Below are 26,362 nucleotides of genomic sequence, written 5' to 3'. Positions count from 1 at the left end.
AAAGAAGTGTATTGCAGTCATCAAAGCTGAAAGGAGTTGGTGATCTGAAGAGCATTTTGACATCAGACATGGAGCTGCAGAGTTTTGAAGTTTTCCCAGCTGGTTTTCTGTCTTGCTTTAGTCCAGTGTTTCCTTGCTATGCTCCCTTTCCTGTGTTTTGGAATGGTAATGTATATCCTGTGCTATTATGTGTTGGAAGTATGTGATCTGCTTTTTGATTTTGACTTTTATGTGGGGATTTCAGTTAAGAGATTGCCATGTGTATCAGAAGAGACTTTGGATTTTGAAGCAAGTTTGAAACTGTTATAGACTATGGGGACTTTTGAAGTTGGACTAAATGCATTTTTTTTTTTTTTTTTGCATTATGGTATGGCTATGAGCCTTGGGGTGGGGGGACAGGGAGTGAAATGTAATGGTTTGAAAGAAAATGGCCCCTAAAGAGTGTGGCACTATTAGGTGGTGTGTCCTTGGAGGAAGTGTGTCACTGTGGGAAAGGGTTTTGAAGTATCTTTTGCTCAAGCTTTCCTTAGTATGACATATAGTCAACTTTTTGCTGCCTTCTAGTCAATATGTAGCCAGCACCATGGAAGGAAATCTGGATACATGCTCTATGGATGAGCTTTAAATGCATTATGCTAAAAAAAAAAAAAAAAGGAGAGGGGGTGTGCTTGTAATGGCACTTAGTCACTTGCATTTTACTTGCCTGTATCTTGGCTAGGAGCAGGGAAAATTGGCTAAGGACAGTTAACTGAGATGCGACTGAGTTAATTTCACTTTACTTTCACCATTCTTTGAGTAGAGTAGTCAATTTCTTTGAGATAGAATGTAGAATGAATGATGGTTTGCAGGGATGGGGAGTTGAAAAACAAGAAAGTAGTTTTTAAAATTGAGTTTCAGTTTGAGAAAATGAAAAAGTTCGGGAGATACATAAAGCTGTTGGTTGCACAGCTGTATACTGAAAAATGATTAAACAGTAATTTTATATTATACGCAATAAGGATGCAGGTGGCCTGAAAAATGAGAGTCCAATTACAATCATTTAAACATGTGTTTATTTTTAAATTTTTAAAAATGTCAGTGATATTCCTGGGAGAATATTAGAGCTAGCAATACTATCTGGCAATGCTTTCTCTTAACCGTGTCTGTCCTTGTTGCCCTACCTTCCTCAAAGGAAAAGTCTTTATGCTTATATATACTGTCATTTGGTCACAGGATTGCTGTTGCTTTTCATACTTAGTCATGTACAGGCATTGAAAATTAGATTTAGGTACACATGGTATGCATGTTAGTTAGCAGGTTCCCTGTTCAGGAGGGACAAAGGACTGCCTCTGGATAGAGAGGAGACAGACTTGGCCCATAGGCAAATGGTGGTTTATAAAGGTAAAATGGGAAACCCTGTGTTAGGATGAGGTATTTACTTTTAATTGTGCATGTTAATTAGGTGAGCCAAAGGGGGATTCTGATTGCTAGACTTCAGTACCTTGGTAGTCAGCCACTTTCTCAAACAGCTCAGCTCTGATAGTACCCATCTCAGGAAGCATTCAACCACCACTAGAACAAAGAATCACATCATGCCACACATGGAAACAGTCATATCAGGATTACCCCTGTAACTGTATTATCCTCACATGGATCAGCTGTACATGAGTGTTTCAACACTCATTGCAGGGGGCATATAGCCACTAGTCCTAGCTCATCTTTTGTTGAGGCAGTGATTGTATGACTTTTCTGGGGAAACATGAAAAAAAATTTATTCATACAAGATAGGGAACCAATGACAGAACAAAGTCCAATATGGTGAATTGTAGGAGGAGTTTTCCTGTCCTGGGAGCCACTTTCAAATTATCACACAGAGACCTATATTAGTTGTAAATGCTCAGCCAACAGCTCAGGCCTATTACTAACTAGCTCTTACATTTTAAATTAACCCATATTCCTTATTTATGCTCTGCCATGTGGCGGTTCCTTCTTTCAACATGGCGTGATCATCTCACCTGCCCTCTCTGCATCTGGCTAGCAACCCCTCTGACTCTGCCCTTCTTCTTCCCAGCATTCTGAATTTGGCTTTCCTGCCTAAATTTATTCTGTTAAGCTATTGTCCAGTCAGCTTCTTTATTAAATCAATCACAGCAACAAATCTTCACAGTGTGCAAAAGGATTATTCCACAGCAGTGAATCATTGATTTTATTGAGATTGCTTATATGAACACTGGTGAGGAGGTTGCTTACAGGAACATGGATGACTCAAAATCAGCAGGATCACTGAAATGGCTGTTTTGTCATGGGTACCCATTCACACAAGTTTTGTTCTTGGATCTGAATGACTTGCAGATAGCTGCATGGATAGGAGAGATTCTCCTCTCTTATGCAGTTGTTACTGCTCATATAATTTTGGGAGAGGCCTTGCCAATTTTTTTAAGTTCCAGGAACTTCCTGAGACTCGTTAATTATCTAATTCATGAGACTTGTGAGTTTTATTTACTTCCGGAGTCCTAAGGAACCTCTCTAGAGGATGAAATGTTTCCATTTGGTGAAAACAATTTATACAACAGGCTATTCCACAATAAAGGATGTGAGTATACTGGGAATCTCAGCAGCATGAAGCACACTGGGAAACAGTGAGTTGAAACTGGCTGAGGGTTATAGTTATCAGGAGGTAGCCTATGCAAAGCACTGTTTCTCAAGGGCTCTTGAAATGCCTAGGGTTACCATGTGAGTCTCTGAAGTTGTGCCCTGGAAAACTCAATCAGGACATTGACATCCAGACCAGCTGGCATTAGAGTTGCGTGAGTTCTCTGTAGCCAGGCAGACTCTGATAATTTTTGTAGAAGTCTGATAATATAATAAATATTATAAAAATAGCCAGCTGTTAATATACTTCACCTAGTAGAAAGTAGCTTAATAACACGTGAATGGTTGATTGGATGGCTATGGGAAAAAAATGGAAGGTCAGGCCCACATTTTGGAAGCTGGTAACAGGCAGAGATCTGCAGACAGTTATCCTAGATTACTAACCAGAGAGGAAAAATTTTGAGGCATACCACTAGTGTTTATTTTGTAGACCTACCCCCCGGAGGGATTTTATATGTAAAAATTTTGTCATTTGTAAATGGGGACCGTTTTATTTCTTCCTTCCTGATTTTTCTTGTATTTGGGGTTGGTTATTTAAAACAGGGTCTTATAACCTGGGATGACTTGAATTTGCTATGTAGTGAGCTGCTTTGAATTCCCGATCCTCCTGACTCCACTTCCTAAATACCACTATGCCCAGCTTTCTGTCTTTTATCTCTCTCTTTCTTCTTACATATTTTTGTTCCTCCTTTTTAATTTCATTACCTTGTCTTGTTGCAATGCCTTGGATCTTTAGCATATTGTTGAAGAAAAGTGAACCAAGTAGGTAGACTTTCATCATTGTCCAGCATGTTGACTATAGGTTTTTGTAGATGCTTTCACTTTCTGAAAATTGATAATAGAATTTATAAGCTTACTAATATGTTCATATTCAAATGTCTTGGTCATGATACTGAAGGGACTGGTATTGGCTTGATACCCCAAGACCAAGGTCTCAGCACAAAGATTTATTTGTCCCAGAGGGACAAAGGACAGGGAATAAGAGACAAAGACAGGAGATGGAGGATGAGGGAGAAATGGGGAGGGAGAGAGAAGAAAAGGGGCAAAGGAGAGGGAGAGGGGTATTTGTCCCAGAGGGACAAAGGACTGCCTCTGGATAGAGTGGAGACAGACTTGGCGCATAGGAAAATGGCGGTTTATAAAGGTAAAAAGAGAAACCCTGTGTTAGGATGACGTGTTTAATTTTAATTGGGCATGTTAGTTAGGCAAGCCAAAGGGGGCTTTTGATTGCTGGATTTCAATACTTTGATAGCTGGACCTTGGTAGTCAGCCTCAGAAGGAGGAAGTAGCCAAATAAGGGAATAGACCTTGGTGGCTAGCTTTAGGAATGTAATCTAATGGTTTTTAGCAAGGCAGAGGGAATAGGGGAGAAGGACAAGGCCTGCCAGAGCCCCGTTTTCCTTGCTTAGGCTTGCTAAAATCCTTTCAGATACAACTATGTCTTAATTTTATCAAGAGACATGTAGGGCTGGGTTATATCTTTTGTGATATTAGCAGTCATTAATTTTTGTTGCCTTATCAGTATTATTTTACAGATTATAAGTACATGTAGTCTTACTCTTTTATATCCCCTTCATATATTTTCTAGGATCTTTCACTTCTATAGAAAATAATTTTTTTTTCACAAACCCTCTATATATTCCTATAGACAGAAAATTCCACGGCAGAAAATGCTCATTTTTTTCTTCTAGTTATCATATTAATACTAGCACATCAAAAATAGCTATTCAGAAAATTACAGTTATTTATTTCATGCATGTGCATCAGAAACATGCATGTATTGAAGTCAAAGATAGTTTGTGGTAGTTGGTTTGCTCCTTCTATCATGCAGGTCCCTGGGATCAAATTCAGGTCATCAGGCTCTGGATCAAGCACTTTTACTCACTAAGCTATTTCACTGGCCCATTCCTAATGCTTTTCCAAACATATTATGAATTTACTGTGTTTTTCAATCAATTTATTTGTAGGTTTCATTGATGCTTATATAGGCAGGCTACCTGTGCAGCTGAGGTGGAGTTTGAGCTCCTGATCTTCCTGCCTCCGCATCCTAAGTGCTGAGATTACAACTGGGCATCACCACAACACCTTTCCGAATTGCTATTTGCTTTGTTTGCTTTCAGGTCTTTGTTGTATTCATAATCTTTGTTTTTTAGTAAGTTATAAGGTCATGACATACTTTAACTTGTATAAGCAATGACAAAAAGAAGATGTAGTGGCTGGATGGTGGTGGCATATACCTTTAATCCCAGCACTAGGGAGGTAGAGGCAGGCAGATCTTTGTGAGTTCAAGGCCAGCCTAGTCTACAGAGCAAGTTACAGGATAGATTCAAAGCTACACAGAGAAACCTTGTCTCGAAAAACCATAAATAAATAAATAAATAAATAAATAAATAAATAAATAAATAAATAAAAATAAATAAATAAATAAATAAATAAATATGTAGGTGGACTTTTTCCCCCCACCAATTCCCAAATAACTGACATGGAGTCCCAATATTAATTATAAATGGTTGGCCAGTAGCTTGGCTTGTTACTAGCCAACTCTTAACACATTTCCATTCCTTTACTTGCTGCCATGTGGCTCATAGCTTGTTACTTCTTTTTTGTACACATCCTGTTTTCTCTGTTTCTGGCTGGTGACTCCTCTGACTCTGTCCTTCTTCCCAGTGTCTTCATTTTGGTTTTCCTGCCTAACCTTGTCCTGTTCTGCTATTGGCCAGTCAGCTTCTTTATTAAATCACCTACAGCATAATTTACACAGTGTGTAGAAGAATTATTCCACAGCATAAATAAATATAAATAAAAGAATATGTAGTATCTGAATAGGTGATCTACTAGAAGCCAGATCTCCTTGAGGACCTGAAGTGGTCGCTTCATGGCACCTTCATCCAAGAGGACCATCTGCAGAGGGGATTTCTCCTAACAGATGAAAAGGAATGCAAATCAAAGGGGCCTCATAATAAAGAGATAAATCTTTTTTTAAAAGATATAGTGAAAATGTATTTCTCATGTGTATGAGTAAAGAATGAAACTCAAAGTTAAATAACATTTGAGTCACAATTCAATTCTATTGCAGCATGTTCTAAGAAACTTTGGTATTTAGTAGGTAAAAACTCCAATATTCCTTAATTGGAATCCATGGTAGAAAAAGTTTTGGTGTCCTAACCCCTATGTTAAGGTAATAATATGTCAGATTATAAATCAGGATTTTAGTAGTTTCCTGGTAAAACTCAATCGTTGGGAAACCCTTTGTACTCTCCTGCAGTGAGAGAGGAAAACGTCTTCTTGACACATGTGAATTTTTGATGTAGTGTTATAACTTCATGTGGTTTAGCTGTTTTACTTGAGGCATGTGTATGTAACCTTCTAAATATTCATTTAGCTTATAATATGCTCATTTTCTAACTGTCACTATTGTCCTAAAGTATAACATTTTATTATTATAACATCAAATATATGCACAAAGGAAATTAAAATTTATGGGGTTTTGTACCCTTAACACAATGTCCTCATACAGTGTCAATCATGTTTTTTTTAACTATTACTTTTATCATTTTTTTCTGTTTATAAAACAAATAGTACTGAACAAAATAAGGATTGAATAATCCTTCCCATACAATTCTATATTAAATTCCATGGGGAGTTTTGTCTAAATGTAGATATTTACAAAGAGATCTTGAAAAGTGACATTTCTGTAAGATATCAGGCAGCTTGAAAGTTGTGTTCACACTTATGTGAACTGTTTGTGTCTTGGCATGAGTATACATAGTATATGTATATATAATATGCACATATGTGCATATTTGCATGTTTATTTTAGTAATGGGATAATTGGAGAGGAGTGAACAGAGGGGGAAAGGTGTATGTGTGAAGAGGACATTTCTGACATGAAAGGCAACAACGTGGCTTAATGGTTATTACAGATAATGTTTCTGAAGATTTATCAGTAGTACTTGATTCTCATTACAGTAATACTGCCCAGGAGAGAGCTAAGTATCATTTAGTTTTCATTTATTTTATAGACTGAAGGTTCTCTCTCCACCAAAAAAAGAAGTTATTGTCCTTATTTAGAAGTGGTTTCTGGCTGGAGAGAGATAGCTCAGTGGTTAAGAGGACATGGGTTCAATTCCCAGCACCCCCAGATAGTTCAATACTATTTGTCTGCAACTCCAGTTCCAAGAGATGTAACAATCTCTTCTGGCCTTTCAGCACTGTGCATGCATGTGGTGCATATACATTTATGCACATATTTAAAATAAAAAGTAAAAGTGGTTGCTTTATTTAGCTATTTTAGTCCAAGTTTCATTATGATTGTTGTGACCCTCCTTTTTTTTACCTGCTTTTCCTCAACATGTATGTATGTTATGTGGAGCACATGTGCATGTATGCAAATTGCAGAAATGTTAAGTTGTGCCTAGTCCTGCTGGGACTCTGAATAGATCCTAGATACTCTTCTATGGAGTTCTTTTTGAAGGTGGCTTGAAATATGCTTGTTTTTTAGGTTCTCAGAAGTGTAGATCATGATACGAGGGTTAAATGTTTAAATTTTTTTTTCTTGTAGAAAGAAAGCTGCTCCTTTCCAAGAAATGCTCTAAAACTCACCAATCCTTAAATTTAGCTTCTTTGACTCCACTTTTGCAGTAGCTACTGCCATAGAACTTCTGTTTATAACTCTTAATCAGTGCAAACCTGCCTGAGCCTACTTACAAGTGTGTTTGAGTGGTCAAAGTTTGCCTCATGTTAAAATCCTCACCTCCTTCTCCTTCCCTCCTGCTCACTCTCTTCCTCCCTCAACCCTTCCCTCCTTCTCTGTGTTTTATGTGTATGAGTGTTTTGCCTGCATGGATATATGTGCATCATGTGTGTGTTCAGTACCCATATCAGTCTGGAATTACAGACAGTTGTGGGTGCTGGGAACCAAACCTAGGTCCTCTGTATGAACAAGTATTTTTAACTGGTGAACCATCTCTTGAGTCCCAGAATATACTTTTTCTTTAAAACTACAGAGAGACTTTATTCCTAAAAGCTATGTGAGTATGAAAGAATGTCAGAAAGGTGCTATTTTCTTAGGTCCCCTTCACACTTTAGGTGTATGATTTTCTTGAACAGTAGGTAGGGAGAGATTTAGACTGCCTCTGGAGATGTTAACATTTCTCTTCAACCACCCAGGCAAGTGGAGTGTCAAAAAGAATATGGTAGACAGCTGTAGGAACCACTTATTAAATGGGAGAATAAGACCACCCAACAGGGTGGTTTGTAGTTACTCATTAGTGGGAATGAGTCAGAACCCTAGATACAGAATCTTCATTCCCATGTTATATAAATTATTCCTCTGAAAGAGAGATTTCTTTTATTTTATCTATTTTTTGAGATTAAATAGTCCCATGTTTCTTTGTACTGTTTGAATGTCATTACTAAAATTACCAGACTGTTCATAGAGGTCATCTCATTCCCTCACTGAGTTGTTCTGTTACATAACTGCTTCGTAAGTTGTGTGCAAGAGTGTTTTATGTTATTGAGACAAGCAAAGCATTCAGTATTGCTTTTCCTCAACTGTTGTTTTTCTTGGACTTGTAGGATGTGGAGAGCATCTTGTGCGCACCATACTGGCTAGAGAATGTTCACACGCTTTACAAGCTGAAGATGCTCACCAAGCTCTGTTGGAGACTATGCAAAACAAGTTTATCAGTAAGTGGAACTTTGAGAAAAGGACACCTTCTAAATTAGAGAACTTCCCTGAGCTGTATACATTAGGAATTAATTTTCCCACATAAGCCTCTAGACTTTTCACTGCCTAGTATAGTTAGACCTTCAGTTAATATTGTTTGTAAGCAGAAATTCTATCACAATAGCTACTACAGCATATCAGCTATTTAACTAATTCAGCGTCTAGATTCTGAGACATTATCTAACATTAAATTGACAAGTACTAAAATGAAATTCTGTAAAAGAAATTCAAGGGACAACGTGCTATAGCATGTTTGAAATGCAGTTGAAACATTCATTGTATCCTTCTCACCTTTTTACCATGTGCACTGCACATGGTCGAGATGGAATCCTATCTGGACATTTGCCCAGTCCTCTAACAAGATGTGCATATATGTATGTGTCGGGTAATAATCTGAGGATGGAGGAGGGATATTTCCTTGTTTGTTTGTTTGAGTTGAGGAAACCATCAGTGGAAAAAGTGGTCCACTTAGGTTTTGAGACAAAGTAGATGTGGCATTCCTGTTCTAATCAGGATGTAGAAACCATACAATAGATTACATGGGTGAAGTCTAACAAGGAAGACTTTCTAACTAGAATATACATGGAGAGTGTTTGCTACTGTGCTGGCTCATGTGTTTATGTCAACATGACAACAGCTGAGGGTCATCTGAGAAAATGCCTCCATTAGACTGGCTGTAGGCAAGTCTGTGGTGCATTTTCTTATATGATAATTGATGTGGAAAGATTTAGCCCACTGTAGACAATGTTATCCTTGGGCAGGTAGTCCTGAGCTGTATAAGAAAGCAGGCTTAACAAGCCAGTAAACAGTGCTCCTTCATTGCCTTTGCTTCAGTTCTTGCCTCCAGGTTCCTGCTTGAGTTCCTACCCTGATGTCCCTCAGTGATAGAGCATGACTGGAGAGTTGTAAACTGAAATAAACCCTTTCCTCCCCAAGTTGCTTTTGGTCATGGTGTTTTATCATAGCAATAGAAACCCTAAGACAGGTACCCTGGGGATGAAAGTTTCCTTAGAACACACTCGGGGGATTTTAAATCCCATTGGAGAAGATGTAGATTGGCCATCAGACAGCTGAACTTTGCTGGTTGGGTCAGGATAAGATGAATCTGGAATCAAATAGGTCATGCTTCAGAGTTCAGAAAGGCCGCAGATGCTGAGCTCTGGGTGACTTGTGTGCAGTGGGTTCCCTGTGTCAGGGAGGGCAAGGTTTTCAGAGCATGTAGGTTGCAGAGAACATATAGAAGGAATGACTGCTTGGCAGATGACCCTCTGGGATGCAAGAACTTGTTGAGAGAGTCATGAGTGACAATTGTGTTCAGTCCACTGAGCTCTAGTTTCTATGTTGAGGGCTGTAGAAGGGTTATCACTGGGCCCAGTACATGGTTGTAGAGGAACACTTTCTGGGCCTGTAGCTGAGGCAGACTCTGTTAGGTAACCTTGTACCCACATTGCCAAGCCCACCACTCTTCCCCAGTCTGTGCTGGAACTTATGAGAGGGGTCCATATTATAGCTGTGCTCATCTTCTCTGACTTTAGTTGTTGACTCACCTTTTTACTAGCTTCATAAGCTCATTATTTTATATATCCATATATATATATATACACACTTACTATTTTGTACTATGATATTTTATTCCTTTTTTGGTGGCATCTGGATTTCAGGGAGCATCTGTATTTTGGAATCTGTGTGGAGGGACACTCTGGTTCTGCAACACATTTCCTCTACTCTTGGCTTCTACCAAGATGTTACTTGGCCTCCACCTGTTTGTAGGCAATAAGCCTTTGTCACCATTTAATTAATTGTGGTAGCTGTAGCTTTTCTTAGCCCACACACCAACCACTGAACACAGATCCTCCAGTGACAGACAACTCACCTTCTCAGCTACGTGTTCCCTCTCAGCCTTTTCAGTGAGCCCTGGTAGTTCAGTCAGGGAGCCTGGAACCTCTGGGATACTTTATTGGATAGTCAGGTCACATCAGACTTTCCTCTTTTACTCGCAGAGCATCTTGCTGTTCTGAGTGTGCCTTGGAGTGGGGAACTTCACCATCAGTTTCTCTCCTTTTATATCTTGTTGGGAAAGGAGGCACAGGTCTCTTCTGTTCTTTGATTTCTCCAAATCTAGCCGGGGCTGTTTTGTTGTCTCATTTCCCCCTTCCTTTACCTCTATCAGCTCAGGAAGAGTAACAGAAATTCTTACTAGTGACTAACCTTCAGTTTTCCCACAAATCACACATCAATTCCCATCTCTGTTTTAAGGATTCTTATGGGGACCAGGCTAAGCAAGTATTTTCTCCAAACTATTGCTTTTTCAATAATTTAGGCTTTATCTACCCCAAGTTCTTCGCCCTCTGAATTTGTCACAATGTAGAATTTTCAAAAGCCTGCAAAGAAGCTCAAAGGATGAAACCAAATTCAGCTGGATTCACAGATGGGAAAATGAAGGGATCCTAGTGTGGGACTAAAACCTGAATGACCTCGTCAAAATCCTAAGTTGTTACCTTGATCTTTTAAAAGCATCATGCTGTGTTTGAAAGGAGGTTTTCAGCCACACACAGAGAAAGTGACAGATTATGCTCAGAAAAATTGTATTTATTTATGGGAAAATAGAATGACTAACCAAAGGAAAATTTTATTTCACAAGGGAGGGATTTTGAACAGGTGTTTTCTTATGTTCTTCTTCTTATGGGTGTATTTCCTGTGTATACGTCTGTGCACCTCATGTGTGCCTGGTGCACACAGAGGCCAGGAGAATGCCTTGGATCCTTCAGAACTGGAGTTGCAGATGGTGGTAAGCCACTGTGTGTGTTCTAGAAATTGAGCCCATGTCTTCTGGAAGAGCATCACGTGTTCTTGGCCATTGAGCCATCTTTTCAGCTTGCTTTCTTACTTTCCTTATGCTAAAGTTATGAAGGCCTCGAAAAGATCCAAGGTTTCAAATCATCTGGGTGGTTGTTCTCTCTCTCTCTCTCTCTCTCTCTCTCTCTCTCTCTCTCTCTCTCTCTCTCTCTCTGTGTGTGTGTGTGTGTATGTGTGTTAATAAGTGCTACTTGATATGGACATACAAACTGAGGAATAAATTATGAATAGGACTTGAGGTCTACTAATAGTGAATTTCAGAAAAGATTGGTTGCATTGTTGAATTCTCAGATCTATCAGTCAGACTTAGATCTTATTCTTTTATTTTATTAATAGTGTTGAATGTTGTTTTTAAAGAAAAATGAATTTTGGCTTAATAACATTTGATTTATATACGATTTGTCATTGTAGTCTCAGGACATCAATAAGAAGAAATATCAGAATTTGAAAATAGAGGTTCATGAAAGCTAACTTCTTAGAAGTCCTGTGACAAGCCAGGCAATGGTGACACACACCTTTAATCCCAACACTCAGGAGGCAGAGGTAGAGGCAGAGAGGCAGAGAGAGAGGCAGAGGCAGAGGCAGGGGCAGGGGCAGGGGCAGGGGCAGGGGCAGGGGCAGGGGCAGGGGCAGGGGCAGGGGCAGGGGCAGGGGCAGGGGCAGGGGCAGGGGCAGGGGCAGGGGCAGGGGCAGGGGCAGGGGCAGGGGCAGGGGCAGGGGCAGGGGCAGGGGCAGGGGCAGGGGCAGGGGCAGGGGCAGGGGCAGGGGCAGGGGCAGGGGCAGGGGCAGGGGCAGGGGCAGGGGCAGGGGCAGGGGCAGGGGCAGGGGCAGGGGCAGGGGCAGGGGCAGGGGCAGGGGCAGGGGCAGGGGCAGGGGCAGGGGCAGGGGCAGGGGCAGGGGCAGGGGCAGGGGCAGGGGCAGGGGCAGGGGCAGGGGCAGGGGCAGGGGCAGGGGCAGGGGCAGGGGCAGGGGCAGGGGCAGGGGCAGGGGCAGGGGCAGGGGCAGGGGCAGGGGCAGGGGCAGGGGCAGGGGCAGGGGCAGGGGCAGGGGCAGGGGCAGGGGCAGGGGCAGGGGCAGGGGCAGGGGCAGGGGCAGGGGCAGGGGCAGGGGCAGGGGCATCTCTATGAGTTTAAGGCCAACCTGATCTACAAAGTGATTTCCAGAACAGCCAGTATTGTTACATAGAGAAACCCTGTCTCAAACTCCCCTACCCCCCAAAAAAGGAAGTCCTGTGACAGGTATATAATTATAGTGCATGATAAGTTTGTATCTATTGAGAATGATCTGAAGGAACCTGTTGAATCTAAAGCCACAAAGTCACTGTTAACTTAACTCCAATTTGGGTCTAGGGACTCCCTAAATGCTAGTCTTTTCTGATGCTTTAGTCTTCCTTTGTGTAACTTTCAAAAATTGCTGATGATGTTGAGCAGTTTTGCCTCTGGGAACCTATCATTAGTGCCTATTGAACCCCATCTTAAAAACTCCTTGCATTAGAAAGGAGCAAGGTACTTTATAGAGCTCAGCTAATTGATCCTGCTTATTTGATAGTTAAAGTTAGTTTAGAAGAATCCAGGGATTTGCCCTCAAAGCCATCTTGTTAGCCAGGGAGTATTGATTTGTTCTGTAAATCTGTGTAAAATATAGAAGAATGTCCTAAGCCTCGGGACAGCTGGTCCTCTTTAGTTTTCTGTCTCATCCCTTGTTGTTGCAAGTTACTTCAATGATTTCACTCTTTTAAGATCAAGAACATTAGGTAAGAGGAAATTTAAAAATTTTTTGGCCATACTAAATTCTCTTGCTTCTCTACTGGAGTCAGTCCATAAATCTGAAATTCTTTTTAATCAGATAATTTAGACATGGGATTAGGAAATAAGAAAATTCAGGAAGTACATGTGATTTTTACAAAGTTCTTGGAATGAGATAAATTGGATTTAGTGGAGGCTTGGACTATAAGGAATGAGGTTGAGTTCTTCTTTTAGTGCACTGATAATTAGTTGTCTATCTAAAAAAAAAAAGTTGTCTTAGTTCTCTTTCTTCATTGGAGAATGAGGAGGCAGATCTGCATGGTCCCCCAAACTCCTTCATGTTCCAGAATTTTACTCGATCCTTGGATTAATTCATGGACTCATCTAAACTACTTGTAAAAGTACAGTTATACATCAAATGACACATCAATTAAAATTCTGTAATAAGACTTTGAGTTAGTGTCATCAGGTTCCTGTGTGGAGTGATATGGTTGAAATCTTCTTAGGAAGTGATTGAAATAAGTTAATTACAACTTTCTTCATCTTGTGGAAATATGAAATTCTATTTTTGCTTTTTATATATTTTTTTTAAAAACTTGTTAAAACCAATTTAAAGACTATCATTGCAATATTGATAGAAAAGTTTTATATGATAATCAAGTCAAATAACTCTGTGTGTTCATCTGGATCTCATTCTTTTTGTCAGAAAGAATCATTGCTAAAAGGTTTATGTTTTCATAGTCTTCAATCAGTTAGCTATCTATTTTATGAACACTTTAAATAAGTATGCAGACAAGATAGCAGCATAGTTGTCTCCTTCACTCAATGGCCCTCCTTCCTTCCTCTCCCTTCTCTTGGTGTTTTTCAAGACAGGGTCTCATGTAGCCAAGCCTGACCTTGACCTTCTAATCCTCTTTCATAACCTCTCAACTACTAGATTATAGTACATCATCATATCTGGCCACTTAATGTATCTTTTTTAAAAAAAAAATTTTATTATTAAGAATTTTTTTATTCATTTTACATAGCAACCACAGATCCCCCTCTCCTCTCTCCTCCTGCCTCCCAGCTTCCCCCCAACCCACCCCCCCATTCCCATTTTCTCCAAGGCAAGGTCTCCCATGGGGAGCCAGCCGAATCTGGTACATTCAGTTGAGGCAGGTCCAAGCCCCTCTTCACTGCACCAAGGCTGCACAAAGTGTCTCACCATAGGCACTGGGCTCCAAAAAGCCCATTCATGCACCAGGGATGGATCCCGATCCATCAAACAGTTCAAGCTAAACAACTGTCTCACCTATCCAGAGGGCCTAGTCCAGTCCCATGGGGGCTCTACAGCTATTGGTCCACAGTTCATGGGTTTCCACTACTTTGGCTGGCCATCTCTGTTCATTTTCCCATCATGATCTTGATGTCCCTTGCTCATAGAATCCCTCCTCTCTCTCATCTATTGGACTCCTGGGGTTCTGCCACCCAGCCATACATAGATCTCTGCATCTGCTTCCTTCAGTCACTGGATAAAAGCTCTATGAGGTAGATTGATGCCAAATTTTCTGAGAAACTGCCATACTGATTTCCAAAGTGGCTGTACAAGTTTGCATTCCCACCAACAGTGGAGGAGTGTTTCCCTTGCTCCATATCCTCTCCAACATAAGCCATCTTCAGTGTTTTTGATCATAGCCATTCTAACAGGTGTAAGATGGTATCTCAGAGTTGTTTTGATTTGCATTTCCCTGATGACTAAGGATGTTGAGCAATTCCTTAAATGTCTTTCAGCCATTTGAGATTGTTCTGTTGAGAATTCTCTGTTTAGCTCTGTGGCTCATTTTTTTAAATTGGGTTGTTTGGTATTTTGATGTCTAGTTTGTAACACGAATCTTAAACAGTCTTATCAATAAACACAAACCTAGAGCCAGGTATTGAGGTGAATTCTGAAAGATCAGAGAGACAGAACAAGCCACAGCCAACCTCACCTCGCTAACTCCTCAGCTGATCTTGTTTCCTCAAATTGAAAGCCTCTGAGTCCTCATCCGAATGGATCTCAGCTGAACTGCTGCTAAAAGCCTCAAAGCTTAAAAAGCCTCTAGTTCCTGATTTTCATGCCTTATATACATTTCTGCTTCCTACCATCATTTCCTGGAATTAAAGATGTATGTCTTTCCCAAGCAAGACATGAAATCTCAAGTGCTGGGATTAAAGGTGTGTGCCACCACACCTAGCTCTGTTCTCAGTGTGGCCTGGAATTCACAGAGATCCAGACGGATCTCTGCCTTCTGAATGCTAGGGTTAAAGGTGTGTGCTACCACTGCCTAAACCTATGTTTAATATAATGGCTGTTCTGTTCTCTGACTCCCAGCTAAGTTTATTGGGGATGCACAATATATCAACCACACTAGTTTCTTGAATTCTTTAGATATTTTGGAGATTAGCACTCTGTCAGATGTGGGGTAGGTAAAGATCTTTTCCCATTCTGTAGGCTGTTGTTTTGTCTTATTGACCGTGTCCTTTGTCCTATAAAAGCCTCTCAGTTTCAGGAGGTCCCATTTATTAATTGTTGCTTTATGTCTGTGCTACTGGTGTTATATTTATGAAGCGGTCTCCTGTGCCACTGAGTTCAAGATTACTTCCTACTTTTTCTTCTATCAAGTTACTGATATCAAGTGTAACTGGATTTATGTTGAGGTCTTTGATCCACTTGGACTTGAGTTTTGTGCATGGTGACAGATATGGATCTATTTGCAATCTTCTACATGTTGACATGCAGTTATGCCAGCACCATTTGTTGAAGATGCTTTCTTTTTTCAGTTGTATAATTTTGGCTTCTTTGTCAAAAATCAGGTGTTCATAGGTGTGCCGATTAATCTCAGGGTCTTCAATTTGATTCCATTGGTCCACATGTTGGCTTTTATGCCAGTACCAAGCTCTTTTTTTTTAAAAATTTTTATTTTTATTTTGCAATACAATTCAGTTCTACATATCAGCCACGGATTCCCTTGTTTTCCCCCCTCTGGCCCCCCTCACCTTCCCCCCAGTCCACCCCTCATTCCCACCTCCTCCAGGGCAAAGCCTCCCCCCGCGGACTGAGATCAACCTGGTAGACTCAGTCCAGGTAGGTCCAGTCCCCTCCTCCCAGGCTGAGCCAAGCGATCATGCATAGGCCCCAGCTTTCAAACAGCCAACTCATGCAATGAGCACCGGACCCGGTGCCACTGCCTGGATGCCTCCCAAACAGATCAAGCTAATCAACTGTCTCACCCATTCAGAGGGCCTGATCCAGTTGGTGACCCCTCAGCCATTGGTTCATAGTTCATGTGTTTCCATTCGTTTGGCTATTTGTCCCTGTGCTTTTTTTTTTTTTTTTTTTTTGGTTTTTCGAGACAGGGTTTCTCTGTGTAGCTTTGCGCCTTTCCTGGAACTCACTTGGTAGCCCAGGATGGCCTCGAACTCACAGAGATCTGCCTGGCTCTGCCTCCTGAGTGCTGGGATTAAAGGCGTGTGCCACCACCGCCCGGCTTGTCCCTGTGCTTTATCCAACCTTGGTTTCAACAATTCTCGCTCATATAAACCCTCCTCATTCTCGCTAATTGGACTCCCAGAGATCCACCCGGGGCCTAGCCATGGATCTCTGCCTCCAGATCCCTCAGTAGTTGGATGGGGTTTTCTAGCACGACAATTAGGGTGTTTGGCCATCCCATCACCAGAGTAGGTCAGTTCGGTCTGTATCTCGACCATTGCCAGCAGTCTGTTGTGGGGGTATCTTTGTGGATTTCTGTGGGCCTCTCTAGCACTTTGCTTCTTCCTATTCTCATGTGGTCTTCATTTACCATGGTCTCCTATTCCTTGTTCTCCCTCTCTGTTGTTGAATCAGCTGGGATCTCCAAGCTCTCTTTCCCTCGACCCTTGCCCTTCATTACCCCCACTCATGTCCAGGCTGCCAAGCTCTTTTTATTACTATAGCTCTATAGTAGAGCTTGAGGTCAGGGATTGTGATGCCTCCAGAGGTTGTTTTATTGTTCATGATTCTTTTAGCTATTCTGGGTTTTTTGTTTTTCCATATGAAGTTGTGTATTGTTCTTTCCAAATCTGTGAAGAATTGTTTTGGGATTTTGATGGGGATTTCATTGAATCTGTAGATTGCTTTTGGTAAGATTGCCATTTTTACTATGCTAATCCTACCTGTGGTGATATTTTATTTGTGTGATAATAAATAAAGCTTGCCTGAAGGTCAGGGGAAAAAGCCAGCCATTTTAAGTAAACAAAGAAGTCAGGCAGCACATATCCTTAATCCCTTAGTAGGCAGTATCTCTGTGTGTTCAAGGCAACGCTAGGGAATAGAGCCAAGCATGGTGACGCACGCCTTTAATCCCAATAACAACCATAGAGGCCTGGAGGTTTGTACAGACAGACAATGACAGAGCTGTGTAGGAAGAGGAAGTCAGGTAGCTGGGCTAAGAGTCGATAAGAGGGCAGAAAAGCAAGACATGTAAGCCTGGGTAGAAAGAAAGTTGTGCTCTTGGGAAGCTGTGGAGTTGGTGAGGTGAGGTTAGCTGGTGGCTTTCCGTATTTCCCTGATCTCTCTAAGGCTTTAACCCAAATTCTGGCTCCATGTTTTTTATTTATTAATAAGACCATTTAGAAATTCTTCTACATCTATCTATTCATGAGCATGGGAAATCTTTCCATTTTCTGATATCTTCTTTGATTTCTTTCTTCAGCGACTTAAAGTTTTTATCATACAGGTCATTCACTTGCTTAGTTAGAGTTACCCCCAAGGTATTTTATATTATTTGTGGCTATTGTAAAGGGTGATGTTTCTCTGATTTCTTTCTCAGCCTCTTTATCATTTGTATATAGGAGGACTACTGATTTTTTTTTTTTGAGTTAATCTTGTATCCTGCCACATTACTGAAGGAGTTTATCAGCTGTAGGAGTTCCCTGGTAGAACTTTTGGGGTCACTTATGTACACTATCATATCATCTGCAAATAGTGAAAGTTTGACTTCTTCCTTTCCAATTTGTATCCCCTTGATCTCCTTTTGTTGTCTTATTGCTCTTGCTAGAACTTCGAGTACTATATTGAATAAATATGGAGAGAGTGGACAGCCTTGTCTTGTTCCTGATTTTAGTGAAATTGCTTTCGCTCCATTTCTCTCCATTTAATTTGATGTTGGCTGTTGGCTTGCTGTAAATTGCCTTTATTATGTTTAGATATGTTCCTTGTATTCCTGCTCTCTCTAGGACTTTCATCATGAAAGGGTATTGGATTTTGTCAAAGGCTTTTTCAGCATCTGTTGAGATGATCATGTGGTTTTTTTTCTTTCAGTTTGTTTATATGGTATATTACATTGACAGATTTTCGTTGAACCATCCTTGCATCCCTAGGATGAAGTCTACTTGGTCATGGTGGTTAATTTTTTTGATGTGTTCTTGCATTTGGTTTGCCAATATATTGGTATTAGCTCTTCTTTGAAAATCTCGTAGAATTCTGCGCTGAAATCATCTGGTTGTGGGCTTTTTTCTGGTTGGGAGACTTTTAATGACTGTTTCTATTACCTTTATTGGTCTATTTAAATAGTTTATCTGGTCTTGATAAACTATCACTTTGGTATGTGATAACCTATGGAGAAAACTGTCCATTTCTTTCATATTTTCTAATTTTGTGGAGTACAGATTTTTGAAGTATGACCTGATGATTCTATGGATTTCCTCCTTGTCTGTTATGTCTCCCTTTTCATTTCTGATTTTGTTAATTTGGGTGCTCTCTCTCTGCCTTTTGGTTAATTTGGATAAGGGCTTTTCCATCTTGTTGATTTTCTCAAAGAACCAACTCTTTGTTTCATTGATTTTTTTTTGTATTGTTCTCTTTGTTTCTATTTTATTGATTTCAGTCCTCAATTTGATTTTTTCCTGGCATCTATTTCTCCTGGGTGAGTTTGCTTCTTTTTGTTTTAGAGATTTCGGGTGTGCTGTTAAGTCACTAGTATGAGATTTCTCCATCTTCTTTATGTGGGCATTTAGTGCTATGAATTTTCCTCTTAGCACTGCTTTCATAGTGTCCCATAAATTTGGGCATGTTGCACATTCATTTTCATTGAATTCTAGGAAATCTTTAATTTCTTTCTTTATTTCTTCCTTGACCCATTGGCGATTTCAGTTGGGCATTATTCAGTTTCCATGAGAGTGTAGGCTTTCTGTATTTTTGTTGTTATTGAAATCTAAGTTTAAGCCATGGTGTTCTGATAAAATACAGGGGATTATTCCAATTTTTTTTTTTTGTATCTGTTGAGATTTGCTTTGTGACTGAGTATGTGGTTGATTTTAGAGAAGGTTCCATGGGATGCTGTGAAGAAGATATATTCTTTTGTGTTTGGGTGGAATATTCTTTAGGTATCTATTAAGTCTATTTGAATCATAATGTCTGTTCGTTCCCTTATTTCTCTGTTAAGTTTCAGTTGGCTGACCTGTACTTTGGTGAGAATGGGGTATTGAAGTATCCCACTACTAGTGTATGAGGTTTGATGTGTGATTTAAGCTTTAGTAGTGTTTCTTTTACAAATGTGGGTGTCCTTGTATTTGGGGCATAAATGTTCAGAATTGAGACTTCATCTTGGTGGATTTTCCTTGTGATAAATATGTAATGTCTTTCCCGATTTCTTTCTATTGATTTTAGTTTGAAGTCTATTTTGTTAGATATTAAGATAGCTAGACCAGCTTGCTTCTTAAGTCCATTTGACTGAAAAGTCTTTTCCCAGCCTTTTACTCTGAGGTAGTTTCTGTCTTTGAAGTTGAAGTGTGTTTCTTGTATGTAGCAGAAGGATGGATCCTGTTTTTGTATCTATTCTGTTAGCCTGTGTCTTTTTATAGGCGAATTGAGACCATTGATATTGATGAATATTAATTGCCAGTGATTGTTAATTCCTGTACTTAACATATATTGATGCCCTTTTTATGGCAGTATAGTTAAACTAATAGCTGAGTAATTCCATAATTCTATGATGTATTCATTCCTTTACTGGAAGGGATTTAAATTATCTGTATAATTTTATCATGGATGCATTTTTACCTCTTCATATTCTTTGAAGTCATCTATCTACCATATTTATTATTTGTAAAATATATTTTATTAATCCTTTGAGAATTTCATATAATGTATTTTGATCATATTTGTCTCCTCCAAGTTCTCCCATCCCCACCAGTACCACAGTGGGGCCTGCTGTGGAGTGTGGTCAGTCAACTATGCTCTGTAAAAGGAGCCATATAAATTGGCCTTTAGTGTATAGTGATTCAGTCTGGTGAAGAGTTCTATAGCCCATGTTCAGGAGGGATTGATGGTTAATGGGGCCTACTGTTGGGGTTTCTTCTTCCCCTCAGTTGTTTAGGCTTAGATAAAATCCCACAAAGTTAGGTTCTGGTTTCTCCAATGGCAAGGCCTATTAAAAAACAGAATGCTTTCATTGAAGTGAATATATAGCTTATTCTTACTATGATTTTTTAACTTTGCCTGATAATTGCCCAATTATTGATATTGATCAAATTTTAACACACTGGTTGACTGTGTATATCTTTAGTGTGTGATTTATCTTAGGTCTATTGTTCTTTTTAAAAACCAGATTATCTTGTGGAGCCTGCTAGGGCAGGTGTCATTGTTGCTTCTTGGGAGGTTAAGTCATGATAACCGCAAGCTAAAGGACAGTTTGAGTAAATTATTGATATCTTGTCTCAAAAGAAAAACCAGAAAGGTGTGGATGCAGCTCATTAGTAGAGTGCTTGGCCAGCACTCTATGCAAGACTGTTGGTTCAGTCCCCATTACTGTTTTAAAATATAGTATCTGTTATTCCAGAGATATCAGTGTGAGAACCTGGTTTAATTTCTGGAGTTAGAGCCCATGAAAGTGTAGGTGTCCTCCTGTGATTGGAGTTTAACTTGCATCAGACTTTTTACACTGAATCTCTAGCAATTGGATTTCATTGGTCTCCTTAGTTCAAGTTTTCCTACTTTGGCACTGATTCCACTGGTGGATTCTGCTGTGTTTAGGGCAAGCAATTCTTTGATGTCATTTTTCTCATGGATCCCATGGGTGAGTTTTTATATTTTCATTTTGTTCTGTGTGATTATTGATATTGATTGTCCACCTTGCAGGATCTCTAATTATGTAGGAGAAAAGTCTCTGGTCATCCTTTGGCTTATTATCCACATTAGGTTAATTGAGGTGGGAAGACCCACTTTAACTGCAGGTGTCACATTTGTGAGCTGGAGTCCTGAACTCACCGGACAAATGAGTAAGTGAACTGACCAGTAGCATTCATCTTGGTTTTTCTGGGTCTACTCTGTAGCTCACTGCCCCAAACTCCTTTTTCTCTGACTTTCTTACCGAGGATCCTCACACTGTTAGGTAAAATAAAAACATTCTTCCTTAAGTTGCTTTTGATGGGTATTTTATCCCATCAGTGTGGAAGGTAACTGATACATTCAGCTTTTCACAGTTGTTAGGACGCAGTGGAAGCTTCCATGGTCCTGAGATGTCAGACTGCTCTCTTCATACTCTTATTTCAATAATGACCAATTTTTTTTTAAATATAGAAAATTATAACTAAAAATAACCACTGTAGTTTTTCTCTCTCTCTCTCTCTCTCTCTCTCTCTCTCTCTCTCTCTCTCTCTCTCTCTCTTTTCAGTTGCTGGCCTCCTGAGACTTTATTTCATACATATGTGAGCATAAATATCATGCTTTACAAATTTTAAATACATAGGATTGGGAATTTAGCCTAGCAAGCACAAGGTCCTGGGTTTGCTCCTCAGCTCAAAAAAAGGGGACAAAATTAAATTACAAACAAAGACCACAAGGTCACATATTTCAACTACATATTGCAGAACTGAAATTACACTGTACATGTATCACTTCACAGACTGCCATTTTTAAAGTAATAATCACTTTCTAAAATCATTAACTTTCTTAGAAGACATAAGTTTTAGGGTTATACTTTAATTTCCTTTATATGATCATGGTATACTTTATTTAATGTCCTAATGCTCAGGTAATAATTAATTTTTTATTAGACATCTGTAAAATGTTACTGGGATAATGAACGGAAACACATGAACTATGAACCAATAGTTTTGTCTCTTTTAAGACAAATGCTTTTATTCATTCTTTGAGAATTTCATGCAATATATTTCCCTTCCTATAAGTCTTCCCAAATCTTTTTCCATTTCCTTCTACCCAATCTCTTAAGAACCAAAGCCAAAAAACATGGAATCCAATTTGTGTTAGTCAGCTACTCCTCAGCATGAGTGGAGCCTACCTTGGTGGTTAATCTACTCAGTGTCATGTCATTGAAGAAAGCTCTCCCAGAACCTGTCAATTCTGAATAACTTCTTGGCTGGAGGTAGGATATAGTGCTCATTCTCCTCCTCCATGACGGAGTTTTGTCTGGCATTTGTCTTATTAATCTTGGCCATTCTGATGGGGCAAGATGAAATATCAAAACAGCTTTAACTTTGCATTTCCCTGATGACTAAGGATGTTAAACAAAAGTATTTCATCTTTTAAGAACTCTTTTTAATTCTATATCCCATTTTAAAGTGAGCTATTTGTTTTCTTATTGTAAAGTTATTATTATTATTTATCTTATTTATTTTAGTTCTTTGTGTATTCTAGGTACTAACTGTTAGATGTATAATTGGTAAAGTTTTTTTTTTTCCATTCTGTAGGCTACCTCTTCACTTGAATTATGGTGTCATTTGCTATACAGAAGCCTTTTAGTTTTATGGGACCCTATTTATCATTTGTAAGTCTTAATGCCTGAACTGTTAGAGTCCTATTTAAAAAGTCCTCTCCTGTGCTAGTAAGTTTAAGTCTGTTTCCTACTTTATCTACCACCAGATTCAGGATATCAGGTCTTAATGTTGAGGTCCTTGATATAACTTAAAGTTTATACAGACTGAAAATATGCATCTATTTCTAATCTTTTACATGGTAACCATCCAACTTGATCATGTGTTGAAGATGCTGTCTTTTCTCCAGTTGAATTTTTGGTTTCTTTATCAAAATTCATGTGTTTGTAAATAGCTCTGTAGTATGAATGCATATCTGAATGGTGATATTTCCAGCAGTTCTTTTATTGTTCAGGATTGTGTTAGCTATCCTGTTTTGTTGTGGTGTTGGGCTTTTGTGTGTGTGTGTGTGTGTGTGTGTGTGTGTGTGTGTGTGTGTTTGTGTATGTGTGTATGTGTGGTGTGGATGAGGGTGTGTATTTCCATATGAAGTTTAGGGTTAGATTTTCAATTTCTGTGAAGAAATGTGTTGGAATTTTGGTAGGGACTGCAGTAAATCTGTGTGGATTGCTTTTGGTAGGGTGGCCATTTTCACAATATTAATCTTACCAATGTATGAGCATGGGAAATCTTTCCATCTTCTGATGTCTTCTTCAGTTTCTTTCTTTAACATCTTAAGGTTTTTATTATACAGATCTTTTACTTGTTTTGTTAGAGTTATTCCAATTTTTTTTTGTGAGGCTGTTGTGAGTGGTTTGTTTTCCTGGTTCCGTTCTCAGGGTGTTTGTCATTTATATAGAGGAAAGCTACTCATTTTTATGTGTTTATTTTGTATCCCGCCTCTTTGCTGAAAGTGTTGATCGGCTGTAGGAGTTCCCCAGTGGAATTTTTAGGGTCTTTTGTGTAATAACATCTTACTGTCTGCAAATAAGGATACTGTGGTTTCTCCTTTCCTACTTGTATCCCCTCAACCCCCAGCCTTGTTTGTATGTATGTATGTATGTATGTATGTATGTATGTATGTATGTATGTATGTATTTTTGGAATCAGGGTCTCATTGTGTTGTCGTGGGTGCTCTTTCTGTGTAAACCAGCCTGACCTTGAATTCACAGATCTGCCTGCTTCTGCCTGGGATTAAAGGCATGTGCTACTATGCCTAGTAGTTTTATCTTTTTCTTATAGTCAGTTTGAGAAACCTTTTGCATATAACTTGATGCTTTTCTAGTTTTTTTGAATTTTATCTGTTCATAGCTTCCGCCAACATTTTTTTTTCTTGCATTTGATGATTTTCCTTGAAATGGTGTGCAACTTTTGTTCGTAATAAAATTTCTTTAAAGGATTCTTTTTTCAAAAAAGGCATAGTTTTAAGCCTCAGTGTATTAAAAAATCCTCTATAAATGTTTGGTACCTCTGACTTTTGACTAAAGTTTAGTTAAGGACTTTCTGTTCAATTTTTATTTTTTGAAGATTTCATACATGAGTTATATATTTATATATTTTTCTACCCCCTTTCCCCCTCCAACTTCTCCCATTCCTCCCCTTGAATTTATTTTCATATCGTGATCTTGGTGTCCCTTGCTCATAGAATCCCTCCTCTCTCTCATCTATTGGACTCCTGGGGTTCTGCCACCCAGCCATGGATCTCTGCATCTGCTTTCTTTAGTCACTGGATGAAAGCTCTATGATGATAGTTAGGGTATTCATTAATCTGATTCCCGGAGTAGATCGTTTGATTGGAAAATCTTTTCCCAACCCTTTACTCTTTGAGGTTGGAGGTGTGTTTCTTGTATGCAGCAAAAGGATGGGCCCTTTTTTCATACCCATTCCGTTAGCTTGTATCTTTTTATAGGTGAATTCAGTCCATTGATATTAAGAGATATTAATGACCAGTGATTGTTAATTCTTGTTATTTTTGGTTTTCTTGGTGGTGGTGGTAGTGTTTGTGTGCTTCCCTTCTTTGGGGTTTGTTGGTATGAGGTTATCTATTGCCTGTGTTTTCGTGGGTACAGCAAACTTCCTTAGGTTGGTGTTTTCCTTCTAGTACTTTCTGTAGGGCTGTATTTCTGGATAGGTCTTGTTAAAATCTGGTTTTGTCATGGAGTGTCTTGTTTTCTCTGTCTATGATGATTGAAAACTTTGCTGAGTATAGTAGTCTGGACTTGCATCCTCGGTCTCTTAGTATCTGCAGAACATCTATCCAGGACCTTCTGGCTTTCAGAGTCTCCATTGAGAAGTTGGGTGTAATTCTGATAGGTCTGCCTTTATATATCACTTGGCCTTTTCCCTTTGCAGTTCTTAATATTCTTTTGTTATTTTGTATATTTAGTGTTTTGATTATTATGGTGAGGGGACTTTTAAAAATTTTTTTTTGGGGGGGGGTCTGGTCTATTTGGTGTTCTGTAAGCTTGTTGTACTTTCATAAGTATGTCCTTCTTTAGGTTAGGAAAGTTTTCTTCTGTGATTTTGTTGAGTATATCTTCTGTGCCTTTGAGCTAAAATTCTCCTTCTTCTATCCCTATTATTCTTAGGTTTGGTGTCCCAGATTTCCTGCATGTTTTGTGTTAAAAATTTGTTGGATTTAACATTTTCTTTGATTGATGAATCTATTTCCTCTATTGCATCTTCAACGCCTGAGATTCTTTCTTCCATCTCTTACATTCTGTTGGTTATACTTGAATCTGTAGTTCCTGATCATTTGCCTAGATTTTCCATTTCCAGAGTTCCCTTGGTTTGTGGTGCCTTTATTGCCTCTATTTCAATTTTCAAGTCTTGAACTGTTGCCTTCACTTGTGTGACTGCTTTTTCTTGGCTTTCTTTAAGGGATTTATTGATTTCTTCCATTTTTTTCTTTGTCTTTTTCTCTACTTCTTTAAGGGAATTTTTCATTTCCTCTTTAAGGGCCTCTATCTTCTTCATAAAATTATTTTTAAGGTTGTTTTCTTCTGCTTCTTCTAAATTGGATTGTTCAGTTCTTGCTGTTGTAGAACCACTAGTTTCCGGTGGTGACATGTTGATCTTTATGTTGTCGAATGAATTCTTACACTGCCCTTACCTATCTCTTCTTCCAATTGGTGCATGTGGGGCCTGTGCCTTAGGGGTTCCCCCTTCCTCCACTTGGTGCAGGTAGGGCCTGTGGTGAAGGTAGTTGCTCTTCCTCCACTTGGTGCAGGTGGGGCTGATGCGGGGCCAGGGGAAATGGTTGGGGGTGTTGGGAGGCTGCTGCTGGATCTTCGATGGGTGGGGGTAATGCACAGTATGTGCCCCTGGAGGCTAGGGTCTGGAGACTAGGGCTGTGCAGCAGGGAGCTCAGTTGTTCATATCCTCCTCCAGGTGCAGGTGGTTCCTGTGGTAGCTCCTCCTCCAGGTGCAGACAGGGCTCAGGTGGTCTCTGATTCAGCTGGGGATGGCTGGGGGTTGGGGAAGGCTGGTGCCTGGTCTCTGGGGTTTCATTGGGTTGGGTAGAGGTGCAGGATGTGCCCCTGGGGGGCTAGGATCTAGTAAGCAGTGCTGTCCAGCCAGGAGCCTACACACTCTTAAAAATATTTTTTAAAAACATACTTCAGATTAAACATAGGTCTTGTGCATGTATATGCAAGGTAAACAGCCAGTTGGTAGACTGCATCCCCTACAA

At 39.6% G+C, this 26,362-nt stretch overlaps 1 protein-coding gene across 4 annotated transcripts in view; it reads left to right on the top strand.

Moving 5' to 3' along the window:
- Tasp1 (taspase 1) overlaps positions 1–26,362 on the top strand; it is a 262,299-nt gene that overhangs the window by 163,000 nt on the left and 72,937 nt on the right. For all 4 annotated transcript variants that reach the window (XR_009378907.1, XM_059261514.1, XM_059261513.1 and 1 more), the window contains one exon: positions 8,209–8,319. Coding sequence is in view for 3 of the 4 variants with exons in the window: in XM_059261514.1 (XP_059117497.1) it covers positions 8,209–8,319 (111 nt within the window). In the remaining variant the exon portion in view is untranslated. The remainder of the gene's footprint in view (positions 1–8,208; positions 8,320–26,362) is intronic.

Source organism: Peromyscus eremicus, chromosome 4 (assembly GCF_949786415.1).
Source record: "Peromyscus eremicus chromosome 4, PerEre_H2_v1, whole genome shotgun sequence".
Lineage (NCBI taxonomy): Eukaryota > Metazoa > Chordata > Mammalia > Rodentia > Cricetidae > Peromyscus > Peromyscus eremicus.
This window is presented reverse-complemented; position numbering and strand designations above follow the sequence as displayed.